We start from the raw sequence: 16,259 nt of genomic DNA on the forward strand, positions 1-16,259 counted from the left end.
GAGAGAGAAAAAGAGCAAAGGTTAGCACTAGGTTAACGTTAAGAATGGTATTGGGAAGTTAAAATCCAGCGGGCAAACTGAAGCACACCATTTTGTACACAAGTTTGTTGTCATGTACTAATGCTGTTATTTCTATTCTTATGTAAGACAACAAAATAAAAGATGGGGTTACATTGCCTGTAGTTGGTTGCCTCTAGCCAGAAAGCCAAAATTATCCTCATGTATTTCCATTGAAATAAATAATGGAACAAAATAACCTTTTATGTTATGAACTGTTTTTTATAGTGGGGAAACAGATTGGGTTGGAAATGTAGTAGATTTCAAAGTTTCAATTGTTTTCTCTCTGGCTGTGCTGTGTGGTGTAAATGAAGAAAAGGTTAAGTTTACCCATGATAATTCCCTCTCACATTTACATTATCAATCAGCCTTTGTAGCTTTTTGTGCTTTTATCTATTGTGTTTTCATTGTAATCTTTACATATGACGTTCTCAATTCTACAAACTCTTATGCTCAAATTTATTCACGAATGGCTCTGACAGATGTGCTCTGGAAGCCTTAGGTGCTGTGGTTTAAGATGCTGCCAGCTGGTCGCCTTTTCCCCACCCCTCAGACTGCAGTCTGTACGGAAGAGTCAGCAATACCTGCACCTCAGTCACTGGAGTTTGCTCCCCTCGTCGTAACTCACATTTCTTTTTGGGTGGTTTGAGCTGATGTGTAGGCTGCAAATGGGGTCCTGGGTTCCGGAGGCAGAATGTACCCCCTCTTGTTGCCCTTTCTTACAGGCTGCTCATCCTTGGCAGAGAGGTGATTAAACGCCCAGGGTCAGCAACATCTTAAAGTGTCTCAGATACCCAAAGCTTGTTTATGAGACTCCCCTGTAGTTTAAAGTTGAACATGTTTTAAACTTCCTATTTTAAATTACCTATATTTTCAACTTGTTACTGTATCAAGTCAGTGTGGAGGATATTTCAGTACTTGGTTTTACCATGTCACCATCTCTACTTAAAACTCTCACCTCATGGTTTTGTCTACTTTTAAAAGTGAGTGCCTAAAACCTCATATTAAAAAACATAGGTCTTTCTTTCATGTACTATGTGTGCCATAGAAATTGTCCAGCAGCCTGTTTTAGTGTTGCACTCAGTGTGTGTGGAGCTGATTACGCTGCCTCCAATTAAGATTACATCACTTACTTTACTGCTAAACCAGTTTTGTGTTACTTGCATTCTTGCCAAAAGGAAACAGTTAACCTGAAGCAGTATATTAGTTGTTTTGTTTTTGTGTCTTGGCTGTCAAACTGAAAGTACACTATTTGTATAGCTAACATTTAAATTTGATTAGGTCCTTGATTTACTGTTACTCAACTAAAATTAATTTAAAAATTAGGACTGTACAGTAACAATAAAACGGATAAAGAGCTGGTGAGCTGCCAGCACTCAGAAGTAATGGCTGGAGGCCACTGTCAACAGATGAGAGCTTGTGGGGACTTTCCCCAGTGTTTGTGTTGGGTGTGATGCTTTTTGCTGTTTTAGTCGATTGTCTGCATGTAAACATGAAAGCAATAGTGACAAACTATAGATGGTTCAGTGGTTGCTGGATTGATGAAGAAGGGATGAAGTTTAAAGCATGGCTGACATCATGGAAACATGAGTCTGTTAAAATGCAGTTTGTCTGCAAATGTGCCGAGGAAGAAGGAATGCTGGATGTGTGTGCAGAATGGAAGATTTTTGTCTTGTAAAGCTGTGACTGGGGTTGTGAGGAAGCACCTGTAGCCAAAGGGGATTCAAGTGCAGGGCAGTGGCAAGAAGGGTTGGTGCTGCCTAGTAGAGGTAGGGGGAGAGGTAGGAGGGCTGTTTAAATCCCTTTAATAAGACCAGTGCTGGAATGTTGCATCTAGTTCTAATTTCTATGAAAAACATGTCCTGAAAACTTTGAAAGCATGATGAAGGTCCTGGAAGACACAGACTTAACCTCTGTTAATGGTATTACCTTTGGTAGGTGGGCTTGAGAGTAGGTTCAAGCTTGCTGTGATGTTTCTGACCACGTCTCCTAACCTCACTCATGTTGGGCCTCGGCAAGCTCTATTAGCTAGCTATCCCACCTGACTGCTGCAGAGGCCCTCCTACATACATAGCGTTGAGCGTCTTGGGCAAGGCTATGGTGCATCTCTCTGAATTTGTCATTTTTTCCCATTATAGAGGGTGTGGAAAGCATTTTTTCTTTTTTGTTGTATGTATGCATCATGGAAAGCTTTCTAGAATATGTTTTTTCAACTTTAGACTTTGGTGTGATTAAACTTAAGTATGGTTTTAATGGAATCACAAAGAATTGCAGCAGCTAATAATTCAGAGTTTTTTTGATTCTGCAATCATAAAATAGTCAGAGCAAGGATGGATGTTGCTTTCTTTGAAATTTTTTGACATATGCTGTTTAATTTATGTATTATTAATTTATGAATCTTTCTGTAATTTGGAGTGAAAAGGTTAACAAAGCATTCTTAGATTGCTGTTTACCTTTTTATTCTGAAAGACTGGATAATTTGAAAGCCTGGGTGTACAAAGCAGCATACCAACAGGCTAAATAGGAAGAGGGTATTCTGGAAAAATGATTATTGTAAAGACAAAACCTATTTAAAAAAGCTTTGAACTATTTTCATTTTAAGTACACCAGTGGGGTTAAATAATAATAGTAACTTCTGTTAAAGTAACAGATCGTAATAATTTAAAACAAAAGGTCCCAGCGCACTTGCTAATATCCTTTATGGCTTCAGTAGAATACATCTGAAATGATTTACAAAGCAAAGCTTCTGGATGATTTTTTCCAGTTCTGCATGGGAAGAGAGCCTGTTTATCTTCATGCGTGTTTATATAGACCCATGGAAATTGTGATCTAAATGTGGGTACCGTACTAAAACATAGCCATATATGCAGAGTAAAGAATTCAAAGCACTTGCATTCTGTCATTTATTGCACACAAGTAATGTATATTGTATAGGCTCGGTTCAATTCTGTATCCTGACCATAGAAGGACTCCATAGAATACATACTGCACCTTGAGGAGACCTTCAAGGGGATGGAACGGTGTGTGTAGGAGAAAGCTTAGGGCAATGGCTCTCTGACCAAACTAGTCTCTTGTCTGTTTTTGAGCCTTCAGACTTAAGCACTGTCAGTGCTGGAAATAGTGAAGAGCCGGAAAGTTGTTGCCCCTGTACTATATTGGTATAGATTGCCACTAACTCACCCCATTAAAAAAAAAAAAAGTCGGTATGGAGCTGAGTGCATGGGATAGAGTATTTTGGAAGTTAAAGGCAGAAGCAATTTAGCTAAAGTCCTTTTCAGAATTGACCCAGCTCTCCTTCAACTTCTTAAGCTTGGTTACAGGGTTGTACAGCTTTTGGTACAGTAGTGGCCAGACTCAGCAATTGTAGCAGGAACAGAACAGACCTGCAGTTTCTTGTGATGTTGGCATTGAATCTGTTTGTTCTTGTGAAAACCAGTCTGAACTCATTTTACTGTATGCTCTAGCAGGACTTTTTTGTTGTATGCAGTCTACAAGGCTAGATTTCAGGCAGTATATCCCCCTCCTCCTAATAAAACTTTATGGCAGTGCTAAGCATACGTTCTCCTTTGACTCGAGCCAAGGGCATGTGCAAACCCCTAGCACTTAGGGAGATGCTCTTGGGAAATTGGAGCGAATGGAGTGGATTGTCATCTGCCATTTTGTCTCAGGCTAAGGTTTCTGAAGAGATGCTCGCGAGCTGATAGCTACTCATCAAATGATCTCTTTTGGGAGTCTCATAACTCTTCCATTCCTAATTAGTTTGAGGTGTAGAAGTCTCTCGATCAGAGGTATCTTTTAGGCCAGAGAAGGCCAACCTTTCACATGTCAGAACCCAGGATCTTCTATGTGCAGTATCCAAAAGCAGCAACCCACGAAGAAGTGTTAAATTTTGTATTTCACTCATATTTTTACAATAAATAGAATTTCACATGTACTGCATGACTTGAAACACCCAAAGGAGTACTTTTTTTCAGTGTGTTAGTCTCGGTGCCGTCCTTTCCTTTGGCATTCTCCTGGACAATGAACCTTGCAGCAAAATTCCTTCTTCCTTGTGACACACGCACAGGCTGTTCAGCAGTAGTGGGAATAGATGGGGACACAGTCTCCTCGCATCCTGTGGTCTTAGGGGGAAAGCCGTGAAAAGCACCCAGGCAGACATTTGCACAATGGTTGTGTCTGGGACCTTCAGACTTTCACATGACTTTCTGCTATTTCAGCTGATACTTTTGTGCTAGTTGCTGATTTTTCTTTTTGCTGCCTTTTCTTCCCAGCTGCACTCCACACTTGTCTCCTCTGCCTTAAAATGAGGCAAGTAAACATTTACCACATTTTCTGATGGCTATCAAAGCTCATATTTTTTTTGTTTGGTGCATATAAAGGTTTTAGCCTGATTTTGATCCACTCCTTTAATTCAAATTTTGTTCAAGATTCAGATTTTTGATAGATATCAATGATCTTCTATTCCCTTTTTGCCCAAATAGAACATAAAGCCCCTCAAGAGATGGCATCATGTACGCTATTACTTTATTCTTTATTTTAAAAATCATTGCCTTTAATGGGATCTCTAGGTAGGTTTCAGGAGAGCCAAGTCTTGTGCAATTTAGATACAATCTGCAGAGAGTGTGCTTGGCCTGTAGTTTTGAACTACTTTGGAAACTACTGAGCCAGTGTTACTTAAGGCATATTAAACTCTTCACCCAGTTATGGCCTAATCCTTCAAAACCAATAGAGTAGGACTTGGTTTTGAAAATGCTGCTGCTAATGTCTATAGGTCTGTTCACTAAGCCTGACTATTAAGCTCATTATTAAGTGCTGTAGGGCTGAACTTGGCATTTGACATGTTAACACTAAGTTATCTACTGGTTTATCTACTGGTTTTCACCTCAGACAATTTTAAAGAAAAAATACAAAAAATGATGTATTGCGTTAGGGCTAAGGAAATACATGTCAGCTTTGTCTTCTGATCTTTATGGGGAAGATTTAACAGGTTATTCTGTCTTTAATCAGCTATTGAAAACTATAAGAAAACATAGATGCCAAAAGGACCAAATTAAAACTCTTTACATTTAATGTTTCTTTTGCCTGGTGACTAGAATAGATTTTTTTTTTTTTTTTAAGCTGAGTTGCTTTGGTGAATGCCTAATACAGCATGTGAGACAACAAAAGTGGCATAAAACTAATTTTGTTCATTCATAGATCAGTCTATTTAATACTTATTGAGCTGCAGTAGTTTCAGAGAAAGGAAAAAAAACCCCACATTCATTCTCAACGTTGGATGGAAAGATTACCTTTTAAGTCCTTTCGAACACCAGGTAGTAATGGAACTAATAATTCAGTTTTGCTGAAGTGTTACGATTAGGTCTACGTGTACTGAAGTGTTATTTGCTGCTGTCATTTGTAGCCTGTTTTCAACTTCCGCATGCTTGCTCAGGGTAAGAAGTGAGGCAATCATTAGGCTATAGATGTAGTGACCAGTTTTAGCAATTATTATGACTTCAAGTCATGTGTGATGGGACATCGTATTATACTACAGTGAAGTATATAACAGAAGGGCGCGTTTGTCTGCCTCCCAGCTTTGTGCCTGTGTGGCTTATTTATGGCTGTTTTCTCTTCTGGTTTTTGGTTCTTATGTTGATTGTCAAGCAGGAATCGACTATTTGCTGAGAGCTGGTTTTCTTCTCAAACAATAGATAAAATTCAATGAAAATGGAGTCAAAATAGATGGGATACCAATAATAGAATTAGTGGGGAAAAAACTAAGCTGAAACTTAGCCTAACATACTTTAAAAAGCATTTTTTTTAAGAACAGCGTGAGAGGAAAGGAAAAAATCCCAGCAGTTTCAAATTGTCTTGTTTTGATATATTTCTTCAAAGAAACTATTTCAATTTTTAAACAATTCACTCAGAAATTTTGTATTTTTAATGGGCCCAAGATAATGCAAATAAAAAAAAAAGGCACAATAGAAAAAAAGTCAATATGGAATTACTTATTGTTCTAAAATTTTTTTGTGTGTGAATAACTTCAAAAGTTGCAAGATTTATTCTCACTGAAGGTTGTTATCCCATTTTGCAATATTGAAAACATCGTGAAACAGACTTTCTGTCCTCTGGATGGTTGTGAACTGTAGTTTAAGATGGATATGCTAAAGGGAAGTATAATTATTCCCTAAATATTTCTTCTCATGGAAGAAATAAGAATTTCATTTCTGTCAAAGAGGAGCCTAAGCTTAAAATCTACAAATGAGGAATTAACAAGTGTATATAATTAAAGCACCCAGGCTTATAGCAAGCTATGACTTGTGGCAGTCCCAGAAAAGGCGTAACATCTGGAAAAAATGGTATTTTTGTCACTCCCCAAAAGTAAAGAGAGGGGCGAGTAGAGGGGTTATTTCCTGATTTAAAGAAGGGAAAGAAGTTGCTCTTCCCCTGCTGTAACACCTAGCAGGGCAAAACAAAGTTTTTGAGGTTTTGGAATAAGACTTCAGTGAAACCACATGGCGCTCTACTAAATGCAAGAATTGTAACTTCGTAACATACTAGAAGTGAAGTGCTTAGGCAGACTTAGCTGATTTTGAAATTTAAGGTGTATGACCTCTAGCTTTATACCTGTTATTTAAATTATTCCCTACTTCATCAAAGGAAATGAGTGCTGAAGGGGTGTGTGGTGGGGATCAAAGAGGGAATAAAACTGCCTGGATTTAACTGAACCGCAAAATGTTCGCTGCTGCCGCTTCAATTACTGAGATGGAGCAAATAATTGTTCCTCGCCGTTGCTCTTGACTCGATGAACTTTTAACTCGCGAGGCAGAGAACACGTGCTTTGTTTCCATCTTGTGCAGTCGCGGTGGTGATGGTGTCCTCCGTACTTACCCTCCGACCACAGAGGTGGCTGTACAGCATCTGTAGTTGTTCCCATGGAGGCTGTATCCGTCCTTGGTGGATGTGCCTCTGGGCATCAGGGTGGTCTGGATGCCCATTCTCTTCCCACCCTTTTTAGCTCTTATTTCTACTATAGTCCCCTCCCCCCCAAAAAAAATTAAACAGATTCTGTTATTTTGAAGAATGTTATTCTGAAATACTGCATATGGTGTCATTTATCGTGTAATTTTCCCTTTAGCAGAGATTACTCTTTCCTCTGGGAAATACTACATTTTGAACTGTCTGGCAAGGCAGAATCGAACCACATGTATGCTTTTTTCCTTCATGAACTTCTTCAAGGATATTTTCTTGACACACCAATGCCATCATATATTCATAAGCATGAAAAAAAAGTTCCTCTTTGAACGTTTGGAATTTTAAATTTGTTCAGATGAAGATCTGTCTTCATATTAAAATGAATATATGTTTCACAGATGGTATAGCTCTACTCGGCTCTGAAGTGAGTAGGGAATTTGGTTCTGAAGACAAATAACAAATCCTAATAATGAGAAGTAAATGTAAGGTGCATAGAATTGCTACAAATAGGCATATTCTTCTGCAAAATGTCATACTGTTTTTATAACAAGTATAACACCAATTGCTAAACAGATATCTTCTGTATAAGTAATGATTATAAGTGAGTTTTGGCCTAGTACATTTTGATTCTTCTTCCTGCAGAAGCTGTGACAATCTGTACTCTATAGGGAATGGAAGGAACCTTTGACATTTTTAATAGCCTCTTTTTGCTTAAAAAAACAAATTTACATAAGTATGAAGTATTCTAAAAAAATCTTAGGTTTTGCAATCCTTGAAATTTTCACCTTTTTCCTGGCTGTCATGAATACATTTAATGATAATCTTTTCAACTCTTCGGATGTTTAAAAACATTTTACATCTAGCAAAAGTAAGTAGATTTTTTGCTTCAGGAGCAAACGGAAATATTTGGGCCTAAGTAATCCCACCAAATTTTAGGTACTTAGGGGAGGTTTAGGGGCATAGCAAGATTGTCGGAGGCAATTTGGATTCCTTAACATTGCATCTCTTTCTTCATTCACTGTAAAGGGAGTGGAGGAGGCCTCCTGCATAACTTGGGTGTCTTGCCTTCCTGAAATTAGGTGGAACTAGTCTGGGTTGTTGAGAAATTTATTTTTCATAATATATTGCCTCAGGATTTTGAAACATCCAGGAGAATATGCTGAGTATGTACATGGACTATTACCTGTGTACTACTTTTGTTAAATAAATTTAGAGCTAATTTAATGGGTTTTGTAGGCACTGTATAACTAACAAACAACAGAGCAGCTCCTTTCCCTAGAGTGCAAAGGGCACTTACTGGAAGTAACAATGTGCGTTTTGTTCCTAGTGCTTACATGAAGCTATGAAACAGCCTGATATATGTCAGAATACAAGTTGTAATTCCTAGGTGGTTTTAATCTTGCGGTATGTTACAGTGTGTGTTGTCCTTGTGTAGAAAGTTAAGATTATTTTAGCAATATTTGTTCCAACTGGAGTTATGAATCCTGGTTTTTTGATTCATTTTCCCAAATTTAACTGAATTTAAATCACCTCTGCTGCTTTCAAGGTTAAATTAAGTAAAGAAATGTTAAATTCCTTTTATTAAAAGAAAATGAAATAAATCCCCAAAGAAAGTAGAGCTAGATTCTGCAAGAAGCACCATGGGCAGCTACTCTTTCCTTTGAAATAATAGTTGCGTCCTTTGAGAGAGACTTTGCGGAGGAATGGTGAAGACTACTGTAAGACTTATCAATAGAACATGAACGTTTGGGGTTTTTTTCAGGGTTTTTTGTTTGTTTCTATGTTTTTTTTAAGTAGTAGTACAAAAGGTTTTAAAATTTCTCTTGGCTAAAGTATGGTTAAAGTATTCAGCTGCATTATTCTTGCAATTTTGGCTGCAGGTTACTTCCACTGCATCTCTTCCAGTGCTGTACAGACAGACCTTAGTTACTGTACTTCAGCAGTACACCAAAAAAAGCCAATTAAAATAACCAACAGCAATGATTTCCAAAATACCTACATGCAGACAGCTTCCCACTTTAAATGCAGTGCTACCAGTTCTTTGGCATAACTTGATGTTCACAGAGGATCTGATATGCTCCTTGGATTTTACCCGAGGAGGATAAAAGGCTATTTTTGCTCTCTTGTAACTTGTAAGGGTTTTAATATCCATTATTTATTAAACTATGAGCTATGGAATTGACTGGTAAAAGACCAGTTCTTTCACTGACATCAGTAAGCTTTGAATCATATTAAAAAAATGGTTTGGGTTATGAGTTCAAATTATCAACCTGCATTGCATCCAACAAAAAAAAAAAAAGGATTTTTAAGTTAGATATCCATTTGCAATTAAGGATAAGGTACTTCTGCATATATGCAGATATTCACTGTGCATTCACCTGCATTTTCAATTACAGCTGAAGACTTGGTCCAGTACTTTTACATTCTGTAGTGGTTCTTTTCTATCCTGAAGTTTTACTTGCTTTTCTCTCAACTGACTAGCAGTATTTCAGCTACAAAACCAGTCATTTCATTGATTATTTCTTTAGCGTGCCCTCTATTAATATTTAGGCAGTTTATTGTTGAAGGATACAGACAGTTTGTACACATGCACATATGTAGATCTTTGAGTGTTCACTGGTTCACACTTTAAGCCTTATCACTGTTATTCATCATTTGTATTGCACCATAAATGCACAAAGGGCAATCTTTGTGCTATATAGTCCCTGTACTTATTTTTTATTAGTATTTCTAAAGTAATTCATGGTATGTTTCTATTTCATTAAAGTAATTGCTTTAATTTTTTTTTGGTTGATACAAGCTGTGTATGCATCAAGAATAGTGGGTTGGGATTTAAACACTCCTGTGGCCAGACCTTTGTCGTGGCTTAACCCCAGCCAGCAACTGAGCACCACACAGCACTCTGGGGGAGAGAATCGGAAGGGTAAAAGTGAGAAAACTCGTGGGTTGAGGTGAAGACAATTTAACAGGTAAAGCAAAAGCCGCGCACGCAAGCAAAGCAAAACGAGGAATTCATTCACTCCTTCCCATGGGCAGGCAGGTGTTCAGCCATCTCCAGGAAAGCAGGGCTCCAACACACGTAACGGTCACTTGGGAAGGCAAACGCCATCACTCCAAACGTCCCCCCCTTCCTTCTTCTTCCCCCAGCTTTATATGCTGAGCATGACGTCACATGGTATGGGATGTCCCTTTGGCCAGTTGGGGTCAGCTGTCCCAGCTGTGTCCCCTCCCAGCTTCTTGTGCACCCCCAGCCCGCTCGCTGGTGGGGTGGTGTGAGAAGCAGAAAAGGCCTTGACTCCATGTAAGCACTGCTCAGCAGTAACTAAAACATCCCTGTATTATGAACACTGTTTTCAGCACAAATCCAAAACATGGCCCCGTGCTAGCTACTGTGAAAAAAATGAACTCTACCGCAGCCAAAACCAGCACAACCTTGAATGGACATTCAGAACTGTTCTTTATCTCACAAAATGCTGTTGACAGTTGGAGGTGATAATAGGCAATTTATTGTGTGTATTAATTATTATCTGTCACTGCTTATGAATAAAAGAGGAGGGAAAGAAAAATCAAGTGTTCTTCCAAGGGTATAGGCCTTCAAAAGTGAATTACTAGAGGGGAAGAGAAAGAGCATGAAAAAACAGTGAAGGGTACCACAAAAACAAAGACGTCTTTTGACCTTGTAGTATCTCTGAAATAGCAATAAACAAAAAATCACTCCATTGGGCCTCGCTTTGTTTTCTTAAAACCATCTTTTGTAAAAGCTTGGAAATTGAGGAGGGCTCACGTTGCCTTCAAATGATCTGAAACTACTCTTGAAGTATTTTAGTAGCCTGTAAAAAGAGCACTGACAAGCTCCTGTACGTGTTTTTTAAATGGTTATGTAGTCATTAAAATTCCATGGACCTGAAGGCTGCTCAGGGTGCACACAGCACGGCGCGCTGGCTATCCCTTCAGTTTGGCAAAGAAATATGGGAAAAGCCAGATCCTCCCCTTGCTGACATCAGATCCACTTGCTGACATTGGAGGCAGCGGAGCAGCCAGAGACAGCTGGGATAGACTTGAGTGCACATTTCATTTACAGTGAAGTTAAGATGACCAATTATTCTTGGATGACCACTGCTATTTTAAATGGGGAAAAGGTGCTTTTCAAATCGTTTCATGACTCATAAAGGTTCCAGGCTTTTCCTTTATGGAAATCTGATCAGAAAGTCACGTTGGAAACCACTCCTACAGCAAGGTTCATAAATAATAAATATTCTCTCTTATTAATCCATATTTTAGTTTAACTCTGGCTCGTGGCAAGTTGCTTCCTCAGGGAATGCAGGATTCTTTACAAGAGAAGGTGATGAGCCACAGTCCCTGAGGAATTAAATTGTGAAAACAATCTTGGTTTCCTACATGCTAATATAGATCTGTTATTCCCTTTCCACATCTATCACAACACATTCTAAATTGTGGCTGATCTTTTATGCAAATAGCTGTCTTATTAGACATTGCGGCTGTGTGTGCTAATGTCTCCATGGGTTTCTCGGGCATTTGCTATCTAACCATCAAAGCGGTGGAAATGAATGATGATTACTGCATCCCTTTGAAGAACAAAGAAGAGTTGAGGTTCTAGGTGCGGGAGTCGATGACACCAAGCCACACGGGCAAATGCGAGCATCTCTGTGGCTCGGATTAAGTTGTGAAATAATTTTTGCCTGTGTTTGTGTTTTATCGGCACTGCTAAAACTGCAAACATCTTTCACAGCTGACGTTTTGTTACAAAACATTAGTAGGCTATTGAAACTGCAAAAGGCAAGTCTAAACAGTCTCCAACAGTGGCATAAAAAAGCCAAGAACTAGTTTTGCAGTGTAAAAATGTATCTGTTATCTCCTCAACTAGCTGAAAGTTCAAATGGTACTTCTATTTTCCACTCTCGTTATTATGATGTGAACATTATGTGAGAAATACAACTCAGTCGAGAGAATAGCTGGGAAGCATAATAGAGGGGAAAAAAACCCCAGTGGATTACAGTTCACTGCTTATGTGTCTTACATAAAATGGGAATATTCTCTCAATTAAACCAAAGTAATGTATGGAAACATTAGAACACTATAACTGAGTTTTCAGTTTGGATTAAAAAATAATGGCAGTCTTTTATACCTTGTTATTATTCCTGAATACCTTTAAAAAAGGTTGCTGACTTTTGAGCACCAAAGTTCATTTTATGCCTTGTGTCCCACACTTTAAATTAAGGAGCCTGGATTTGTCACTTTACATTAAATGCCAATAATTCTTTTAGAACAGATAAATACAAAAGAAGAAACTTCGTGGTTTCAAAATGCACGAATAACTGGTGGAATCATTCCTTCAGCTAGACTTTAAACCTTGTTTGAAGCTATGAAGGAAATAATGGTGGATGTTTAAGGTTGGGATGCTGATGGTAGCCATCAGCAAACCCTTGGCATGCTTTTTGGCCCATGGTTTGGCATCGCAGTGCCTTCAAGGGCTGCGCTTCCCAGACAGCGTGCTTTGGCAGAGCCCGGGGAAGCTCGTCTTGCTGTAATCCTGCTGGTTATGCCTAACAGAAAAGTAAAACTCTTGCAGACACTCCAAGGCCATATGTGCACAATGGGCAGATGGTTTGTGGCTACCCGGAACGGTTCAGCCAAAGTTTGCCCATGGCACTGTGCTCGCCAAGGCCGGTTGGAAAAAGGCAAGTGTTTGCTGTTGTGTGTCTTCTGCGCTCAAACGGTAAATCTGACACTTCTGGAAAATGTCAGTCCTCTTGTGAGTGCAGGGGTTGATGTTGGGATGCTTGTGTCGTAAAGATGCTTAAACAGCAGGGCTTATCATCGCTGTGATGAGTGGTATCTTCAGCCCAGCCAAAATGGTTGAAAACCAGTGTTTTGAGCAACAAGCATGACTATGAAAGCCAGGTATTTTTTAACTGTGGAAAAAGAGGTGAAATGAGCATGTAGAATCTTACTGTATCTTTTGAGTGGCAGCCCTGTGAGGGGATGAATAAGAGACCATAAGGTTTTGCACATTACCATGGGTATATCGGGGGTTTGCTAGAACGCTACTCAGGTGTCGCTCGTTCAGTTGCACGGATGGTGTGGGAGCACCAAAATACCAAAAAGAGCATCTTTGGGTGAATGATAGTGTAGTTCCCTGCGCAATCCTAGTGTCACCTGCTTGCGCTCTGCAACGTGAGCAGCCCATTCAAGAGTCAGGGTTGTTGTTACCTAAATGCATTGAAGGGGGTTTAAACTCTCAGTACTTCGGCTGAGAGGTGTAAAATGGGCACAGCCCCAGCTCTCACCTTTATTCTCCACTTTCTTTTCATTCGCAGGCCTCTAGAGCCCATGATGGGAAGGTAGGAGAGCGCGGGGTTGCTGTGTTTTAAGTATCTGTTCCTCTCTTTTGCTCAGGGTGGCTGGAGGGCTGTGTCTGCAGGTGGGTTTCCTGAGCAGTTACACCTGTGGATGCACACATGCCTAGTCCTGCCTCAGACTCCCAGGTGTAGGTAGTGTAAATATGTTTGCCAACAATAGAAGCAGCTCACAATACTACATTCAATCCCTGGTTTACTGAAGAAAAAAAAAAAGCTATAGGAATGTAATTCAGTGGTACCAAATGCTGAATTACAGTGCAATCAGTTTAAATCCTTTTTTTATTATTTTTTTATTCAAACTAACAGGCATTCTGTAATGTTAATAACCCATGCAATAGGGAAAAAGGTATGTTTAGGATTTATCTAATAGTCTTCAGAATAGTGATGGTTAACTCCAGTGTCTCATTGTACTCTGGGAAGGCTTATGTCTTTGTCTATAATCATGTAACTGTTGCTTGTTACAGTTTTTTCTGATGTTATAAGTCATTGATTTCCTTAGTATCTTATTTAGGAATAATGCTTTTTTTTTTTTTCCTGATACTGACAGTGATTTTTGGATTGAAAACGATGGGTAGAAAAGATGCCTCTACAGCAAGGACTCCTGTTGACCAGTACAGGAAACAAATAGGTAAGAGATCTGAAGAAAAGTTTGTGTGCTTAAAAAAAAAATCTGTTTTTTTCAGCCAGACCGGTTAGTGTAACAAAATGTATTATTCCTCTTCAAAAACTTTGTTTTTCTTGCAAGTGGTGCAAAATAATGCACACTCCAGGGACACATTTTTTATATGCTGTTAACTAATTCATTCAGTGAAAGCTTTTATGAAGACAGTGTTTTGAGTAACTTGAAAAAGTCCATGTTCTGTGTTTGGAAATACTAGTGAAATACTGCATTGCAGCAGCATGAGGATGTTTCTGAACTGTTGGAACTTCCCTGATTTTCCTGTTTGTCTCCAGTTTAAAATATGGGCATTTCTAACAAAATACTCTTCCTGCTTCATAACAATTTTTGATACACTGAATGATACGACCTTAACATTGTATAACTGTATTTATTCTCACACTAATGGAATACTTTTAACATGTTAATCGTTTATTTTCCTAGGTTTTTTTCTGTTCTTACCCATTGTATATGCAGGTAACTTGTATACAAAATACGCACATGCACACACACGAATGCACACATGTACACTCACACAGATACCTACATAGCAGACTCAAATCCCTATTTCTTTGCTTAAATGCAAAGGTAAGTGGCTTATTTTTGGAATCCATATATGAGGATTCTGTCTCTCTAGGTGTTAAATAATATTATAAATCAGACACAAGATTTTAAAAATTCATATATAAAATGAAGTACCTTAATCTATACTCAGTTATTTAAGTAAATGACTTTGTTTTACAGTTGCTAAGTACCCACATCTGTGTTTAAATGTGCAGAAAAATAGCAAGTGTCTGGGAAATAAAGGCTGTTTACAATGTACATTCTCATGGTGAAAGAGCTAGGGTTATGTGAACAATTTTAATTTTATCATGTCTTAATTTTTTTAGTGCTGCCTTATTATTTTAATATAACTGTTTTAATGGTCTTTTCTGCACTTAAAGTTGAAAGTAAGGGACTGTTTTGTATTTTATTTGTTTTAGATAGCTATGGAATGCTCTATATTTCCTAATCTTGGGCTGTTTGTGTGGCTGGCTTCCTCGGTTCATTCTCTGAGATAGTTAGAAATGTGGCTGAAAACTTCTGAGTACCTTTACAGATGGGAAACAGATATACTGGAAAAATGTTTAAATAGATGGACTCTGCTTTTGTGCGATTTAGGTTTCGTTTAGAAAACCTTGCAAGGAAACTATTAACTAGCAGAAGATGTCACCACAAATATTTCACCCAAATGGGTTTGGTGAGAAGTGGGAGCCCTGCAGCTCATCATTGGGACAACTCGTCCCATCTAACTGGGTGTTTGGAGAGAGGATGATTGCATCAGCCTTCTGGCATTTTCTCTGCATGTTTTTCATCGCGGTCACTTCTTTTTCAGCCACCTGCTTTAGGGTTGCTTTTCTTCCATTTGTGAACACCTTCAAGTGACCACGGTTGGACTTGTTTTTTGAAGTCCTCCGCAGGGTGAAAGAGACTGGTGATCTCCAGCGGGATCCCTGGGGAGCAGGCTGGGCTGCTGGAGGACCAGGGGGGTGTAAAGCTGCATCTAAGTATGAGACTCACAAAATTACCTCCCGCTCTTTCACAGCTTGGGCTATTTCTTGCACATTACTACCATGCAGCACCGGGGTTGCACATCTTACACCCGTGAGATACCAGGACTGATCAGCTGTGCCTCGAGCAGGGGAGAGGACACTGTGCTGTAGCAAGGGGGCTAGAGTATTTGTATTTGGGCTCAGCGCTCAGAGGGATCCTGTTATGTTGCTGACTCTCCGGTTTCGGGCTAGCATGTTGTCTGAACAATTTGGTACCTTCCCTGTTATGCGATGCAGCACCGTGGTCCATTGGGTACTGCAAAATACAGTGTCTGAGGGAGCTCATAATAAGCTCATTTTCCTTACATTGCTCTTAACTTGGCAAAAGCAAGTGTTAAAAATTATCATAGGGAAGTATCTCACCTTCTATGACAAGGTGACCCGCTTAGTGAATGAGGGAAAGGCCTTGGATGTTGTCTACCTAGATTTTAGTAAAGCCTTTGACACCGTTTCCATTCTTCCAGCATTCTCCTGGAGAAAGTGGCTGCTCATGGCTTGGATGGGTGTACTCTTCGCTGGGTTAAAAACTGGCTGGATGGCTGGGCCCAAAAAGTTGTGGTGAATGGAGTTAAATCCAGTTGGCGGCCGGTCACAAGCGGTGTTCCCCAGGGCTCAGTA

General features: G+C 39.2%; 1 protein-coding gene across 1 annotated transcript in view; it reads left to right on the forward strand.

Moving 5' to 3' along the window:
• The window catches only part of TRIQK (triple QxxK/R motif containing), a 60,641-nt gene that overhangs the window by 3,784 nt on the left and 40,598 nt on the right, over positions 1–16,259 (forward strand). Inside the window, exon 3 of the mRNA XM_009324426.1 lies at positions 13,939–14,019. Within this exon, the coding sequence (XP_009322701.1) occupies positions 13,959–14,019 (61 nt within the window). The 5' untranslated portion in view covers positions 13,939–13,958. The remainder of the gene's footprint in view (positions 1–13,938; positions 14,020–16,259) is intronic.

Source organism: Pygoscelis adeliae, unplaced genomic scaffold (genome assembly GCF_000699105.1).
Source record: "Pygoscelis adeliae isolate BGI_AS28 unplaced genomic scaffold, ASM69910v1 Scaffold145, whole genome shotgun sequence".
Lineage (NCBI taxonomy): Eukaryota > Metazoa > Chordata > Aves > Sphenisciformes > Spheniscidae > Pygoscelis > Pygoscelis adeliae.